Source organism: Sebastes umbrosus, chromosome 12, assembly GCF_015220745.1.
Source record: "Sebastes umbrosus isolate fSebUmb1 chromosome 12, fSebUmb1.pri, whole genome shotgun sequence".
Lineage (NCBI taxonomy): Eukaryota > Metazoa > Chordata > Actinopteri > Perciformes > Sebastidae > Sebastes > Sebastes umbrosus.
In genome coordinates this window covers 13,042,704-13,056,446 of record NC_051280.1, presented here as the reverse complement: position 1 = coordinate 13,056,446, position 13,743 = coordinate 13,042,704, and the positions used below count along the sequence as shown (strand labels likewise).

The window sequence follows — 13,743 nt, the reverse complement described above, 5'->3', positions numbered from 1 at the left end:
TTATGGTTTAATGAATGGGACCCAATATGCAGAGATGAGCCCTTCTAGACACATTAATCACCAGGAGTATAGCACCTCACATTAAGCTGCTTAAACGTGGATTATCACTGTTTATTCTCCTCTAAGAGCCCCCGTTTTCATGCCTGGATAGACCAGGCAACGACGCCTCCCAGCACAGAAATCGATAGCTGCTGCAGCTGAGGGCAGAATGAAGATATAGTGAACTCTGTTCCCTCCTTCAATATTGTTTAAGTTTGATCTCATGTGACATTATTATATCAAAGCATGTTGACAGGACTACGTCACGGCTCACAGTTGAGGTCTAGTTAAATTGGTTTATAAGAAGATTAAAAACGAGAGTCATGTGAAAGAGCAGTGACAGCCAAACAAATTGTGACATGTTTGATTTGGATTTTGCATACAGCCCCTGAACATATGTTATTTGAGTCTCTGATACATGCTATATAATGTGTTTTATGAAATATCCCATTTGGTTTGAGCATTACAAGAATTTCTTTTTTGGAAACCTCCTTTATTTTATGTTTTATTATGTTATTCAACTTTAATTTCTTTTAACTTTCAATTTTCAAAATCAATCAAATCATACCTAACGGCTTTGCATAACTGTGTTTATCGCTCTATATCTTACCCTCATTCAGCTGTCTATGAACTCTTGTAGCGGCACATTCATTCAGCACCAAGTTAGTGTAATAAATGCCTGAGTTGACACTTTAAATGCATTGTTCAGCCGTGCATTTATGATTGGAAGAGTCTGATCCTGACATTATAATTACTGATGTAAGAAATCAAAGCTTTTAAATGGTAATGGATGTTGTAGGAAGCAGCAGGCAACCTATTTATCTCAAAAGATGATAAAACAAGAAATGTTTAATTTCTAAACGGCAGAGAAAGTGTCGCTCACATCCTGGCCTTAGTTACATTCATACCTTTTACTGACTGCACTTTGATGTGATCACATACAGTAAAGAGTACCCTTCTCCATTTAACAGTTAAAGATAAAATCCACCCCTACAGGTGTGGGAGGAAGGAAAATGAACTTTAAGTAGAGCCTGTGAATGAAATGAAAGATTTTTTTTTTTTTACCTGCAACAAGCATCTGCTGATTATGATGAGGATATCTTTATATGATACCAAACACCTTCACAGGCAGTTTTGCTTCACTACAAGACAATTTGCTAATCCTGTAGTAATTAGCTGGCAACTTGTCTAAAATAAGGTTGGAACAAGCTTTGTTGGAGAGAAAAGCCCTGTTCACCACCTGGCCTTGCATTTATAAACTTTTTATTGATTTGATATGCCTCCTTATTTGGTCAAAACACCTGCAGTGGGCCAATACAGAAGTGTTTGCATTCTTTCTAACAGCCAGCAGGAGACGACTCCTCTGGCCGCAAAAAGAAGTCTGATTATACAGAAGTCTAAAAAATGACCCTACTTCTCACTTGATTTATTACCTCAATAAACATTGTATGATTGAAGCATGATTTTATGGTCTCAATCGCTAGTTTCAAGTCTTCTTCAATACAACATGATGTCCGTTTAGTAAATTGCGATCCCATTAATAGAGTCAAATAGAGAATAAAACAGGGTATGCTGTTAGGCCCTGACACACCAAGCCGACGGTCGGCCGTTGGACAGTTTGGCACCGTTGGGGACCGTCTGTTGTCCTAGTTTTTGCAGTGTGTCCCGAACCGTTGGCTCTAGTCTGCCCGCGTCTGAGATTTTTTCACTGATTCAGCATGTTGAATCGGCGGCGACACCCGTCGGTGAGAGAAATCACTCTGATTGGCTGTCCAACTTAAACGAATAAGTGCACGAGAAGAGAAGTGAGGGAAGCAAGCGAATGAGTGAAGTCAAGAGGACACACACAGAAGGCTCTTCTTATTTTTCATCTTCATCTTACACTGATATTTTCACGAGATGGCCATCTGGAATGAAGCTAAGTGCTGAGTGAGAGTGGTGTGAAAATGATCAGCAAACGCTGCTTTGTTTCATGTACGTATCATATCAACGGCTTGTATATCTGCAGTCCTCGGTCTTCCGGTTTCCCTGTTTGAATGAGAAATACAGACTACCGTGACCTGCTGGTGTGGAGAGTTATTTCATCTCACGCAGGCGCAGAACGTATGTGGTAGTTGGCCGTCAGCTGTAGTTTTTGTGGTGTGTTCGAGTACAACTTTTTGGCCAAGACGAAAATTACGTGAGGCGACGCTAGTTCTTTGATGTCGGCTTGGTGAGCCCCCAGCTTTAGGGAGTGGCGACCTTGTGATTGACAGGTCGCTATCACAGCGTTTTGCGGTTTGGGTGTTGTCCATGTTTTCGTCTTAGAACTTTTACCCTTTCACAGTGTGTTTTCAGTTCATGAAAGTTAATTGTAACATTTTAGTCTCCTTATAATGTCTTATTCAGCATTCGGCTGTACTTAGCCCCACCCTCTCGTGTCACTCCCGAACTCAAGGCTTCAAAACGGTGGTCCACAAACCAATGGGTGACATCACGGTGACTACGTCCACTTCTTCTATACAGTCTATGGCCCTTCTCATTGCTAACCAGAGATAAAAATCCACCCCCTCATACAGTTGTGGGAGGAAGGCAAATTAGTCAAAGAAAAGTTTTTACCTGTAACAAGCTCCTGCTGAAATTATAGTGAGATGTCAGACATCCATCTAGAAGTGGTTTAACTTTAAAACTAACAATCTATACCGTTAAATGGCAGCAATAACTTATATGTGACGGCGTCTAAAATAACCAGGCCAGCGTAATATGTCATCCATCATTGCGATCCCTCAGTAATTGCTTGCTGAAATGACACCAATAGAGATGGGAGCCAGCTAGGTCAGACTAGTCGAGTTGCCTTCATCAAAATCAATAAATCCGCCACTAGACTGAAAGAGAGTGTATGTGTTTGTGTTTGTGTTTGTGTGTGTGTGTGTGTCTGCTTGATACTCAATTCCTGTTTTCCTCCTCCTGTCTCTCTCTCTGGTCTGTGGATCAGACTTCCTCAATAAGAGGTGACACCAACAGGGACGCTATTTATTTGGGGCCGATCCATTATTCATAACTGCAGCGAGGGGCAGAAAATATCGGCCTATTAGTCGGCAGCCCTTCTGGACACTCATTATAATGTCTCGGAAATTTTAGCTTTAAAGATTTGTTTGAAAAGAGGTGGTATTTGGACTTAAATAAAGCGTGGCGGCTCAGAATAATCAGGAGGTTGTGAAAGGTGGATTGGCTACCTCATGGCAGTATTCAGGCAGTGTGGGTGGAGGAGAGAGGGGTTGTTTCCCCCCCCCCCCTCCGCTGTATCTCTCTTCGGACAGAAAAATTTAATTCATCACTTTTCATGTCCTGAGGAAAGGTTTTCAAATTTCTGTCAGTGCAGTTTTGAGGGCTTTTTGATTTCCCTGCCAGAGATTGTTCAACCCCCAGTCTGTCAAGTTATCTGATATTTTGTATGATTGAAAAAAGTCATGAGGGAAAAATAGGTAAGGACAAGAAGAGTTGCTTGGTTACCAGGGTAACTCTGGTTCTTCAAGAAATGAGTGAGATATCTCTCTTTGGGCGGCTGTGGCTCAGACGGTAGAGCAGGTTTGTCCACCAATCGGAAGGCCGGTGGTTCGATACCCGGCTGCTCCGGGTCACATGTCGATGTGTCCTTGAGCAAGACACTTAACCCCAAATTGCTCCCGAAGGCATAGCCATCGGTGTGTGAATGAGTATTTAGATTAGATCCTAATAGATCCATCAGTGTATGAATGGGTGTGTGAATGGGTGAATGCTGACATGTAGTGTGAAGTGCTGTATAAATGCAAGTCCATTTACCATTTACTTTAGGAAGCATTAGCTTTGAACTAACTTGTGCATGCTAGCATGCCCACAATGACTATTTTTAAATCAAGGCTGAAGACTTTTCTGTTTGCCGCTGTTTTTGTAACTAAATCAGTTCTTACACGGCACTATTTTAGATTGTTTTTATTTTCTGTTCTCTTGGATTTTTAATGACTGTTTCTAATTGTATTTAAATGTGTTTTTATAAGGTGTCTTTTGCACTTTGTCTCAATGCTTTTGATGTTTTATGTAAAGCGCTATGTAAATCAACTTGCCTTGCCTATGCCAACATGCTGAGCATGTTAGCATAGTCCTTTTTGCTAAATAGCACTAAACACAAAGCACAGCTGAGGCTGATGGGAATGTCACTAGTGTTGCAGCCATTTGGTCATAAACCAAACTAAGTATTGGACTAATTCAAATGTTGACCTGATGATGATGCTAGAGGAAATGTCAATCACAGAAGTGATTACAATTCATCCTGAGGGGGACATGAATGTCTCTGCCAAATTTCATGTCAATCCATCTGATAGTTGTTGAGATATTTAAGTCTGGAGCAAAGCAGTGGATCAACCAACCCGGTAACACATCAAAGTGTGTAATAGACCCGCCTACATGAGTGTATGATGATAGGGTCACCTAGGTTTAGGCAACAAAACCACTTAGTTAGGTTTAGGAAAAATGTCATGGTTAGCCTTAAAATAAGTACGGAAAACACGTCACTAACTGACTTACAAAGCACCAGTCTCCTGGTTGAAAGTCATGTGTTTATTGGACTCATCCACCTCCCCTCCTGCCCGCCATAAGCAGTCTTTCTCACTTTTTATTCTACATCACTAGCTCTGAGCATAGCATACTTTCGCAGATACATAAAGATTTTGCCTTGCGCATTATCGTATCATTCACACGCCTTTTTGTGTGACCGGGTTGGATTAACTGACATCGACATACCACACTACGCCACTAAAAGAATAACTAAACAGAACAATATTTGAAAGTTAGTTGTCTAGTATAAACAGAGAAGTACGATAGAGAAAGGGTGTGTTTAGATCTCTTAAAGGACTTTTTTGAGATTTTTTTCAGTTCAATTTTTCCAATTAGAAAAATGCCTTTAATTACTTTCTATTCCCTGTGGAACTCCAGTTTTTCGAAGATCACACTATACAACATGTTTGTCTTTTGAGATGATCACTGTGTCAGAGTATAGGCCATCATGGACTTGTCATGACTTGCCAAGAGATATGGCTAGATGTCGGCCCTCGATCTGAATTGCTGTTTATGACTAATATATATTTATAACACAACACTTGAATGACCTATGAGGTGCAAGGGATCAACAAATGCTTACATATGTAATCACATTTTTACGAATGAAAGTGAACCAGAAATCTCTCACATCTACAGCAACAACCTACTACAATCAATTTGTCTTTGAGTTTCAGGCTGTACACACAGAGAGGCCTGTCACTCAACTACACAGATAAACTGAGCTTCTGTTTCCGCTCTTTGTCTTCAGGTGCAGCGTTGCCTTTCTGTTTAGATCCAGAATCATGATTGAGCCTTTGGGGAGAGTTTATCTGGAGTACCTGCGTAATGTCCAGCATTTACCAAGGGAGGCGTAGGCGTTGTCTCGACTGTTTGATGAATGTTCCCCATCTCCTCTGCATACGCACACACACATATATATATAGCCTACATATACATACACATTGACACAAACGTGCACACACTCTCACACAAGAGCCCATTCTCTCAGCCCTTTCGGAGATGCTGCATAGCAATGAGATATTGGGCCAGCGTAAGTAAGAAAGAGGCACATTCATCACCAGTCGCGAGTATCGCTTTGCACACACACACACACACACACATTTTGTCTAGAAAATGGCGCTTCATGCATTGCAAATGAATCAGTCGCTCAGTAACATTGTTCAATATTCCATTCATATGTTATCATCCTGGGACAGTGCAGATACAGGGTGGATGGGGTGTGTTTGTGTGTGTGTGTGTGTGTGTGTGTGTGTGTGTGACTGGCTTCTGTAAAACTGTATTTACCACGAACACAACTTTAAGTTTACCATCTTATTTAGAATCCTTTAGTCTCGTTTAGCCAGATCTATCTCCACAGCGCTAAAGAAAGGTCTGGCTCCGCACGTTCATCATTCTGTATAGGGGAAAAAAATGCTCTGGCTTGTTTGTATTTCTTTAAACCAATCACAATCGTCTTGGGCAGTGAAAAGCATAGGATGAAGTGACAGTGCCCTTGCAAAATACATAGCGCAGACAGCGGAAGGGGAGGAGAATGCCGGCTGAAATTGGCGGCCAATGGCTGGCTTATACTCACAGTCTACATCCGGAGAGTCAGACTAAGAATCCCTTAAAGGAATAGTTTTACATTTTGTGCAATACTCTTACTGAGTGTTAGATATACCGTAAATATGATGCTACGGTGAGCATAAAGACTGGAAAAAGGGGGAGAGTACTGGCCTGGTAACAAAATCCACTTATTAGCCCATCTAAAGCTCAACAATTAACATTATTATATATTAACGTTATAGCTAATTTGTTTAATCCGTACACAAATTGAAGAGTATAATTGTAGGAAGTTCCAGCCAAGAGACTAATGCAGCACATAGCCCCCCATTAAACAACGGGAGACTCTCGACAGACAGACCTGTTATCTAATAGACCACACTGACTGAAGGTTTGGCTGTGTTGTTTTATGAGGTTTTATTTGTTTAAAAAAATGGTTCAATGGACACATTTCAGTAGGAATTGACTTTTGAAAATTACTTGTTTTCTAATAATTACTTTGGCATTTACCTGTGTCTTCTTCATTATCAATATTCCTCTAGATATTCTGAGCAGAGTGGTGACAGACCCAGGAATTTGAGCAAAACTTTGTGATGAAATATTGATTAACTAGAAATTATGTTTGAATGATTATTCACAATGGATATAATGTCATATTTTGGAGGGAGGTTAGCGTCTGTGCCTCTCATGATCATAGTTTTCATATTTTAAAAAGTTTAAATGGTTCAAATCACAATTTTATCAAAACTTCAGGTGAAAGAACAAAGAAATGTGGCACATTGATTAACAAGCGTTACTGTGTTTGTCTTTTTGCTTTAAACATTTTTACTTATTTTTCAAGGACGGTTGTGTTATGCAGTTCTTCACTGTTTACCTTCTTCAACAGTACAAGTAGACCTTGTGTCCTGTCTTTGTGCTAAGTTAAACCAACCAGCTGCTCACCGTAGCATCATATTTAGCATACAAATGTGAGGGTGGTATCAATCATCTTATCTCTGAAAGCGAATTAGCGCGTCTACCCAAAATGTCAAACTATTCCTTCGAGACATTTTCCTACAACAGGGTCAAGTGGGCCAGCTCAAAATATATGACACCAGAACAAAATAAGCCTCAATAGCTGGCATGACGAGCTATTGTTGAGATCCTAAACCAGAAATGTTTTCCTGTGAGACCCTCGGTGGAATTAAAATAGAGCTTTACTTAGCCCAGTTAGGACTCCGTCAGGAAATCAGGCTAATGAATATGTAAGGAGGACTGCCTTTGTCTCGTCCTCTACAATAAAAGTAAGATAAGCGAGACCAATAGAAACGATACATACAGATTGAATAGAAGTCTTTTTTATCCTCTGCATGTATGTAGGGATTAGTTTATTGCTCTTAATCTCTCTCTCGCCGTTTGATAGATTCATCCAAAGATTTCTCTTTTCTCATATTTTTAATATCAGTCTATCTTGCTCCCTCCATCTGTCACTCTCTTTCTCAGATATATATTTATCTCTTTGCTTATCTGGCCTCCATTTGTCTCTCCTGCCACCCGGCCCTCATTTCAGTTTAAAGGTACAGTGTGTAGGATTTGGTGGCATCTATGGTTGCAAATTGCAACCAACGGATTACCCCTCCGCTCACTCCTCCCTTTCCAAGACTGCGGTAACGTGAGCCGCCGAGTGCAGAACAGTGATAACACCGTTCACCTCGCTCGGAGGCCATCCTTACCATAATAACACTACTTTAGGAGCAACGGAAGACAGACGGTGGCTTGTGGGGCCACGGTTTTGCACTTTTGGGGCTCACGTTAGGTAACGTAAAAATGTGAAAGGCTCTCTCTAGAGCCAGTGTTTGGTTTGTCCAGTCTGGGCTACTGTAGAAACATGGCGGAGCAACATGGCGGACTCCGTGAAGAGGACCCGCTCCCTATGTAGATATGAAGGGCTCATTCTAAGCTAACGAAAACACAATACTTAGTTTCAGGTGATTATACACTAATGAAATCATAGTTATGAATATGAATATTTCATTTCTGCTAATAGATTCCCCGAAATCCTCCACCTACTTTTCCTCCTCACCTTCCCTTCCCTTCCTTTCCTTGCACTCTTTCTCTTAAACTAATTCCCCTTCCTTTTAGAAGTGCCAATCCTTAGAACACGTAATTCTATTTATATCTTATTGTGTTATATTGTTCAAGGGAAAGATGCTTGACAATATTTTTCCTGCGGCCATTCATGCTATTACAACCCTTTTTGATTTGATTTGCGAGAGACAGAGGGAGAAAGCGATGCAGAGGGAGGAGAGAGCTCTTCACTAGTCAGTTCTGACAAGGCTCTGTAGGCTCAGTGGTCCATGTCGGACTGAAGTGTCAACTCCAGTTGTACGTCCAGGCATATCATTAAGAAGACGTCTTTTGTTAGAGTCAGTCACAGCTGTCTGTTGGGAAGTGAATGTGCGCGGCTGGGCGTTTGCACACATCAGCTCTTTCTCTGTTCACACACCAAAAATGCCATTTTTAAGACAAGAGTGTTGTGAACACGCTGTTAGACACTGTGGCCTCATTTCCACCCCGACTGGCTGCAAGAACTGATACTACTACGCTGGTGACAGGATAGTTTGTGTTATGAATCAGTTTTGATGCCAGAGGTTGCATCACAAACTGAAGTGAAGCACAGCAGCAGCACCGCTGTGTAACTCTCTGACACACTGTGTGAATTATTTTCCCATCTTAAATACTAAAATCAGAGCAGATTTCTAATGTAAGAGCAGATTCTGATGTAACTGCTGAATCACAGCCAATGGGGAAGGATATTCCAGCATAATTCAAACAAACCGAGGCGGATGTGATGGATAATACCGGCCAGTGAGTCACAGTGCAGCGCTGTAGCACCACCTGTTGGTCAAGCTCTACATAGTAAAGGAAACTGGATTTGTACTTCATTTTAAATAATCCAAGAGAACTGTTTCTTCTCTGCTTTCAGGTTATTGAACATGTACAGTTACCTAGAGGGGTTCTTATAAACATCAGGTTCTTATCAGGGTTTAAATGTGGATTTATATGTCAGTGTTCACGCTGTAAATGGAGTTTTGCATGTGTCTGACGGTTATAGTTACAGCACTTTATAATGACTTATTTTTTTCTTGTGTTACTTCCGATATCTATTTAAATTATTTTGATTTCTTATATTGATTTATTCTCAACTTTTGGGTTGTGTTTGTTTCCTATGAGAGTCTCTTATGTTTTTGGACCTTAGTTTAGTTTATTTGAATGAAGGGACAGTGCAAATTAATAAATACACGTGATATAAAAAAATGCCGGTGTTACACTGAAATCTGTGACGACCATCAGAAATGGTGACCCTACTGTACCTATCCTTTACTCTTATTTTAGAGTTTTGTGAATATATCTTTGAATTGAGAATATTAAAATACATTTATGTTTTTCAAAAATGTAGTTTTGTGTGTTTTCTGTCACATAGTTGTCTCATTTATTATACTGATACAGTGGGGTCACATTTTCTGCCGTCAGAAATGGTGACCTCATGTGTTGCTGACTTTGTGAACATATATTTTGATGTAACACCGGAATTAGCCAGCAGGCTACTTTTCTTCTCTAGTCCCTGGCCAAGGTGTTACAAAAGGCTTCCTAAAATACATCAAAACAGAAATAAAAACGTGCAGTGTAAAGTTTAATACAGGACCTTATGAATTTCATATCTCCTACCTGCATGACATGTGCTCTATTTCAGTAGTTCCCGACCTGGGAACCGTGACTCCTATAAAGAGGTTGCTAATAGATTTGATGGGTTGAAAAGAAGAAGAAAAAACACAGTTATGTGCTTTTTGTGATGTCATAGGGTATAAAGTGTAGAGCGGCTCCATAGACAATGAATAGGGGGAGATGTTCTAGATGACACTGAGGGTGTTTTCATATTAGGTATGATTGAATTGTACCGTGCCCGAGTACGATTGCCCCCTGTCTCCACTTCCCCACTGCTCAGCTTTCACATTAGTTAAGTTGTTCTGTACCCGAGTACACTTGTGTCATCATCCATGTGTATTTGTTTATGTTGAGATCAGCTGTTCTAGTGGCGTAGCATCTTAAAACACTTCATTCAAACTTGACAGAAACTAAATAAAACGCACTAAAACCGTCGCCTTTAGTCTTTCCAACAATCACCAACTCTGGTGTGGTTGAAATAAACTCTTATTTCATAGAGTTTGATCTGAAAAAATATTCCGCACTCTGCACTCCCCACTGTCTCTCTCTCTCTGCCTGCTGAGCAGCTGAGCGGCTCTCGTTCTTCGGAGACAGACCAATAAATTAGCTAAATGAAATAACAAACATCACCCAATACCATCGCCTACTATTGTACTATTATATTTGAAGGAACCTCTCGCCTTCCTTCCTGCTTTATCACCCATGACTGTGCAGTTCAGAGCACGGTGCATGTCATCTCGAGCAGCTCCAGACTTTATACCCTATGACATCAACACTGGGAGAGAGTTGCTCATGTTTACTAATATTTTTGGACTGTCTTAGACCATAGGAATAACATGTTTGAATTTTGAAAATGGGCGTAGTTCCCCTTTAACATTGTGTTGTAATAGGAGTTATCCTTTCAATCCAACAGAAACCACAGTCAGTCGTGTAATTATCTGCATTTCCTGAAGCATAATATGCATACACAATAACCCAGACCTCCCAGTCTCCAAGCAATCAAACACACTTATATACCCACAGAGACTCACACAAACGTGCACTGATATGGAGGCAAAGACTTTACTTTGAAGCTTTGTCAGTATTGTTTTTAATCACATTTCCTTCCTTGTCTCCCCATTTCATCTTTACATCTCTTCCCCCTCTCTCTCTGTCTTTCTTTCTTTCTTTCTTTCTGTCTTTCTTTGTCCTTCACCCTCCAGGTTTAATAAAATCCAGAACACGAAGAACACGATGAAGAAGGACGGCATCAGCTCTCTGACCTACAGAACGATCCAGGTCAAGAGGTGCCCTCTGTACACAAATATCTCTGTGGAGATCGGCAAACCGCCGCCCCGGCCTATCAAGGGCTAAAGAGAGAGGAAGACGAGGGGGTCGACACACGTATTGACTGGAGGGAACAAGACAACAAAAAGAGCGCCTATAAGAAGGGAATAAAGAGATCACATATCCTAGACATCTGGAAAGATGCAGGAGTGAAAGAGAGAGGACAAAGACACATCCTGGTCTCTTTCTCCCTCTTTATCCCCCTCATCTCTCTCTGTTTGTTCGTTTTTTTAGATTTCAGCTTGCCGTTCCTGTAACCAGGACTCAGGCTCTTTCCAATTTTTTCAAGCAGCCAATGGCTTCACACCTCCTACCTTTACCAATCAGTGACTTCAGCATTTAAAGAGTGTGGACCAAAGCTGGAACATCAGTGACCGACCGAAGGTTGGCGTCAAAACTTGGAGTCTTTCCATTAACAATCTTTTGTAAACTGGAGGGCATCCAGTGGCTGTTGAGGATATTGACAGGAACTACTGTCGGGAGATTAGAGGTGAGACAATAACACCATTTGGAAGTTTGGAAAGTTTTCATGACCTTTTCTGAAATACTGGAGAGCATCGAATGGGATTTCTTGGAATATTTGACCAAGTTCATAAAAGCAGAATGAAAGAAACGGCTTTTTACATGGATACAAAGACAGATGGACAACGGAGACATTGCTGGTTTGGAAATGAAATATCTGGAGAACAACAAACCTGGTGGACAACAGACGCTATCAAACATTTTACTTCCCAAGCGTTCACAGTGATGCTCAAGAGAATGGGGATTTCCATTAGAGGGAAACTGTAACGAAATATGATGACATGCAGTGATGCTCCATGGACTTGTATCTGATGGATTGCATATCAAAGAGATCGTCTGACTCTCGTCTTTACAAATGATGCTAATAGACGATTTAATATTGACGTCTTTGTCAGGGAGTTTGGATCTAATTACTCAATCGAGTCCTCCGGTATCAATTAATGAATGTGTATTGTGCCTGCATCTACAGTGCTGGGACACGCTGATACAACATGTTCGTCAGCAGCAACAAACTCCTGAGAACTCTCTTTTTGTTCTCTTTTTTTTACATATATATATATATATATACAAACTAAAACTTTGGAAACTGACATATTGGAGTGACGGAAAAGTTTTGCAACAAAAGTAAAATTGTTGAAGACGTGAGGAGTTTTGTGCTGAATGCAACGTTGTGGAACTACCCTGGGAATGCATTTGAAATCAAATCGAGGAACTGAAGACAACAAGGCAGATATACACCGACTGCTCAGTCGTGATTTTAACCCCATGTGTGGCACATGTTTTTTTTCACTCCACTCGAGGAAAGATAAGAGGTTTATTTTGGTAATCTGGGCTTTAAACGTACATTTTTGTCTCTACAAGGTGCAAATGGCTTGAGGTACATTAATGTTCCTTTAGGTACAGATTTGATTAAGTAGAAATATGCATTTTTTGTTAGAAAATTGGACATTTACCACATTTTTTGAACACATATGGGACAGAAAAACTTAGCTATCAGAATAGAGTCACGGCTCAAGTCTTATGGAAACAAAAGCTGAGTGGAAACTTTTACACTAGCAGACAAGAACAAACAAACAAAGTCATTTTTAGCCTTCAATGTGACCTGGACATCTTCTTTTTTACCACAATTCATTAAAACTCTATTGATACTGTTACTATGCCATTATCTCTCTCTGCTATCTTTTTCTTTAAATCTTTAGGGAAAAAGACGATCATATCTGTAAAGAGGAAATTATAAAGGTGATAGGCTCCTGCTGGGGGAAATTGTGAATTTCATGTCAGTAATGAGAAGTTATCGTTTGAGCAGTTTGACTGACATCTCTATTGCTGCTTCAGATTTTATCATCATCAGCTGTCAGTATCGCACTTTTTCATAAATGATGATTACCTTTTTTTATGTTAATTTTCAAACTTTTTTGTCTATGAGTTTCATAACTTTCCCTGTGTGAAAAAGGAACAAACTAAATATTTGATCATGATTTCCTAGTCAGCGTATTGAAGCCTTTGACTGTCTTATACTTTGGTACATCACTCTTCTTCCTCTGTTTAAACTTCTCCTCGTCTCTACTGTTGACGCCTAAACACCAAACTGATGCCTTCAGAAGTAATCCATACTAAAGGGGCAGGGAAGGTTATTTTTTTATTTAAAGCTCATTTTAGGGTGTAAAATCAGTCAATGATGATGTGTGTTTTAAGATGGGTGATACAGAAATGAACCCATTTTTGTTTTAGACTCATATTTCAAACTTATACAAAATATTTCCACTTCTCTTTTAAATGCTAAACAGGCAGAGGATTTGTGTGCAATGCTGTAACCGTAATTTTGTATCATTCAGAACAATTTTGGGCTTTTATTTTGGTCACGATTTGTGTATTGTTGGCCTCCTCTTTGGTCAGCCTCGAGGCAAAAATCCCAAAAATGTTCCCATCTGTTTGGCTCTCCGTTATCTTCGTCTCAAGCCTGTCGGAAGGTTTGATTACTCCTCTGTCTCACACACACACACATTCACACAGTCTTCCCTTTTTTCTTTTGCA

The 13,743-nt window shown here is 40.3% G+C and overlaps 1 protein-coding gene across 2 annotated transcripts in view; it reads left to right on the top strand.

Moving 5' to 3' along the window:
• b4galt2 (UDP-Gal:betaGlcNAc beta 1,4- galactosyltransferase, polypeptide 2) overlaps positions 1-13,437 on the top strand; it is a 196,585-nt gene extending 183,148 nt beyond the window's left edge. The window contains exon 7 of one of the 2 annotated variants that reach the window (XM_037787276.1): positions 11,064-13,437. In XM_037787276.1, coding sequence (XP_037643204.1) covers positions 11,064-11,214 — 151 coding nt within the window. In that variant the 3' untranslated portion in view covers positions 11,215-13,437. The remainder of the gene's footprint in view (positions 1-11,063) is intronic. The other variant, XM_037787275.1, reaches the window with a different exon arrangement.
• Positions 13,438-13,743: the final 306 nt, after the last annotated feature.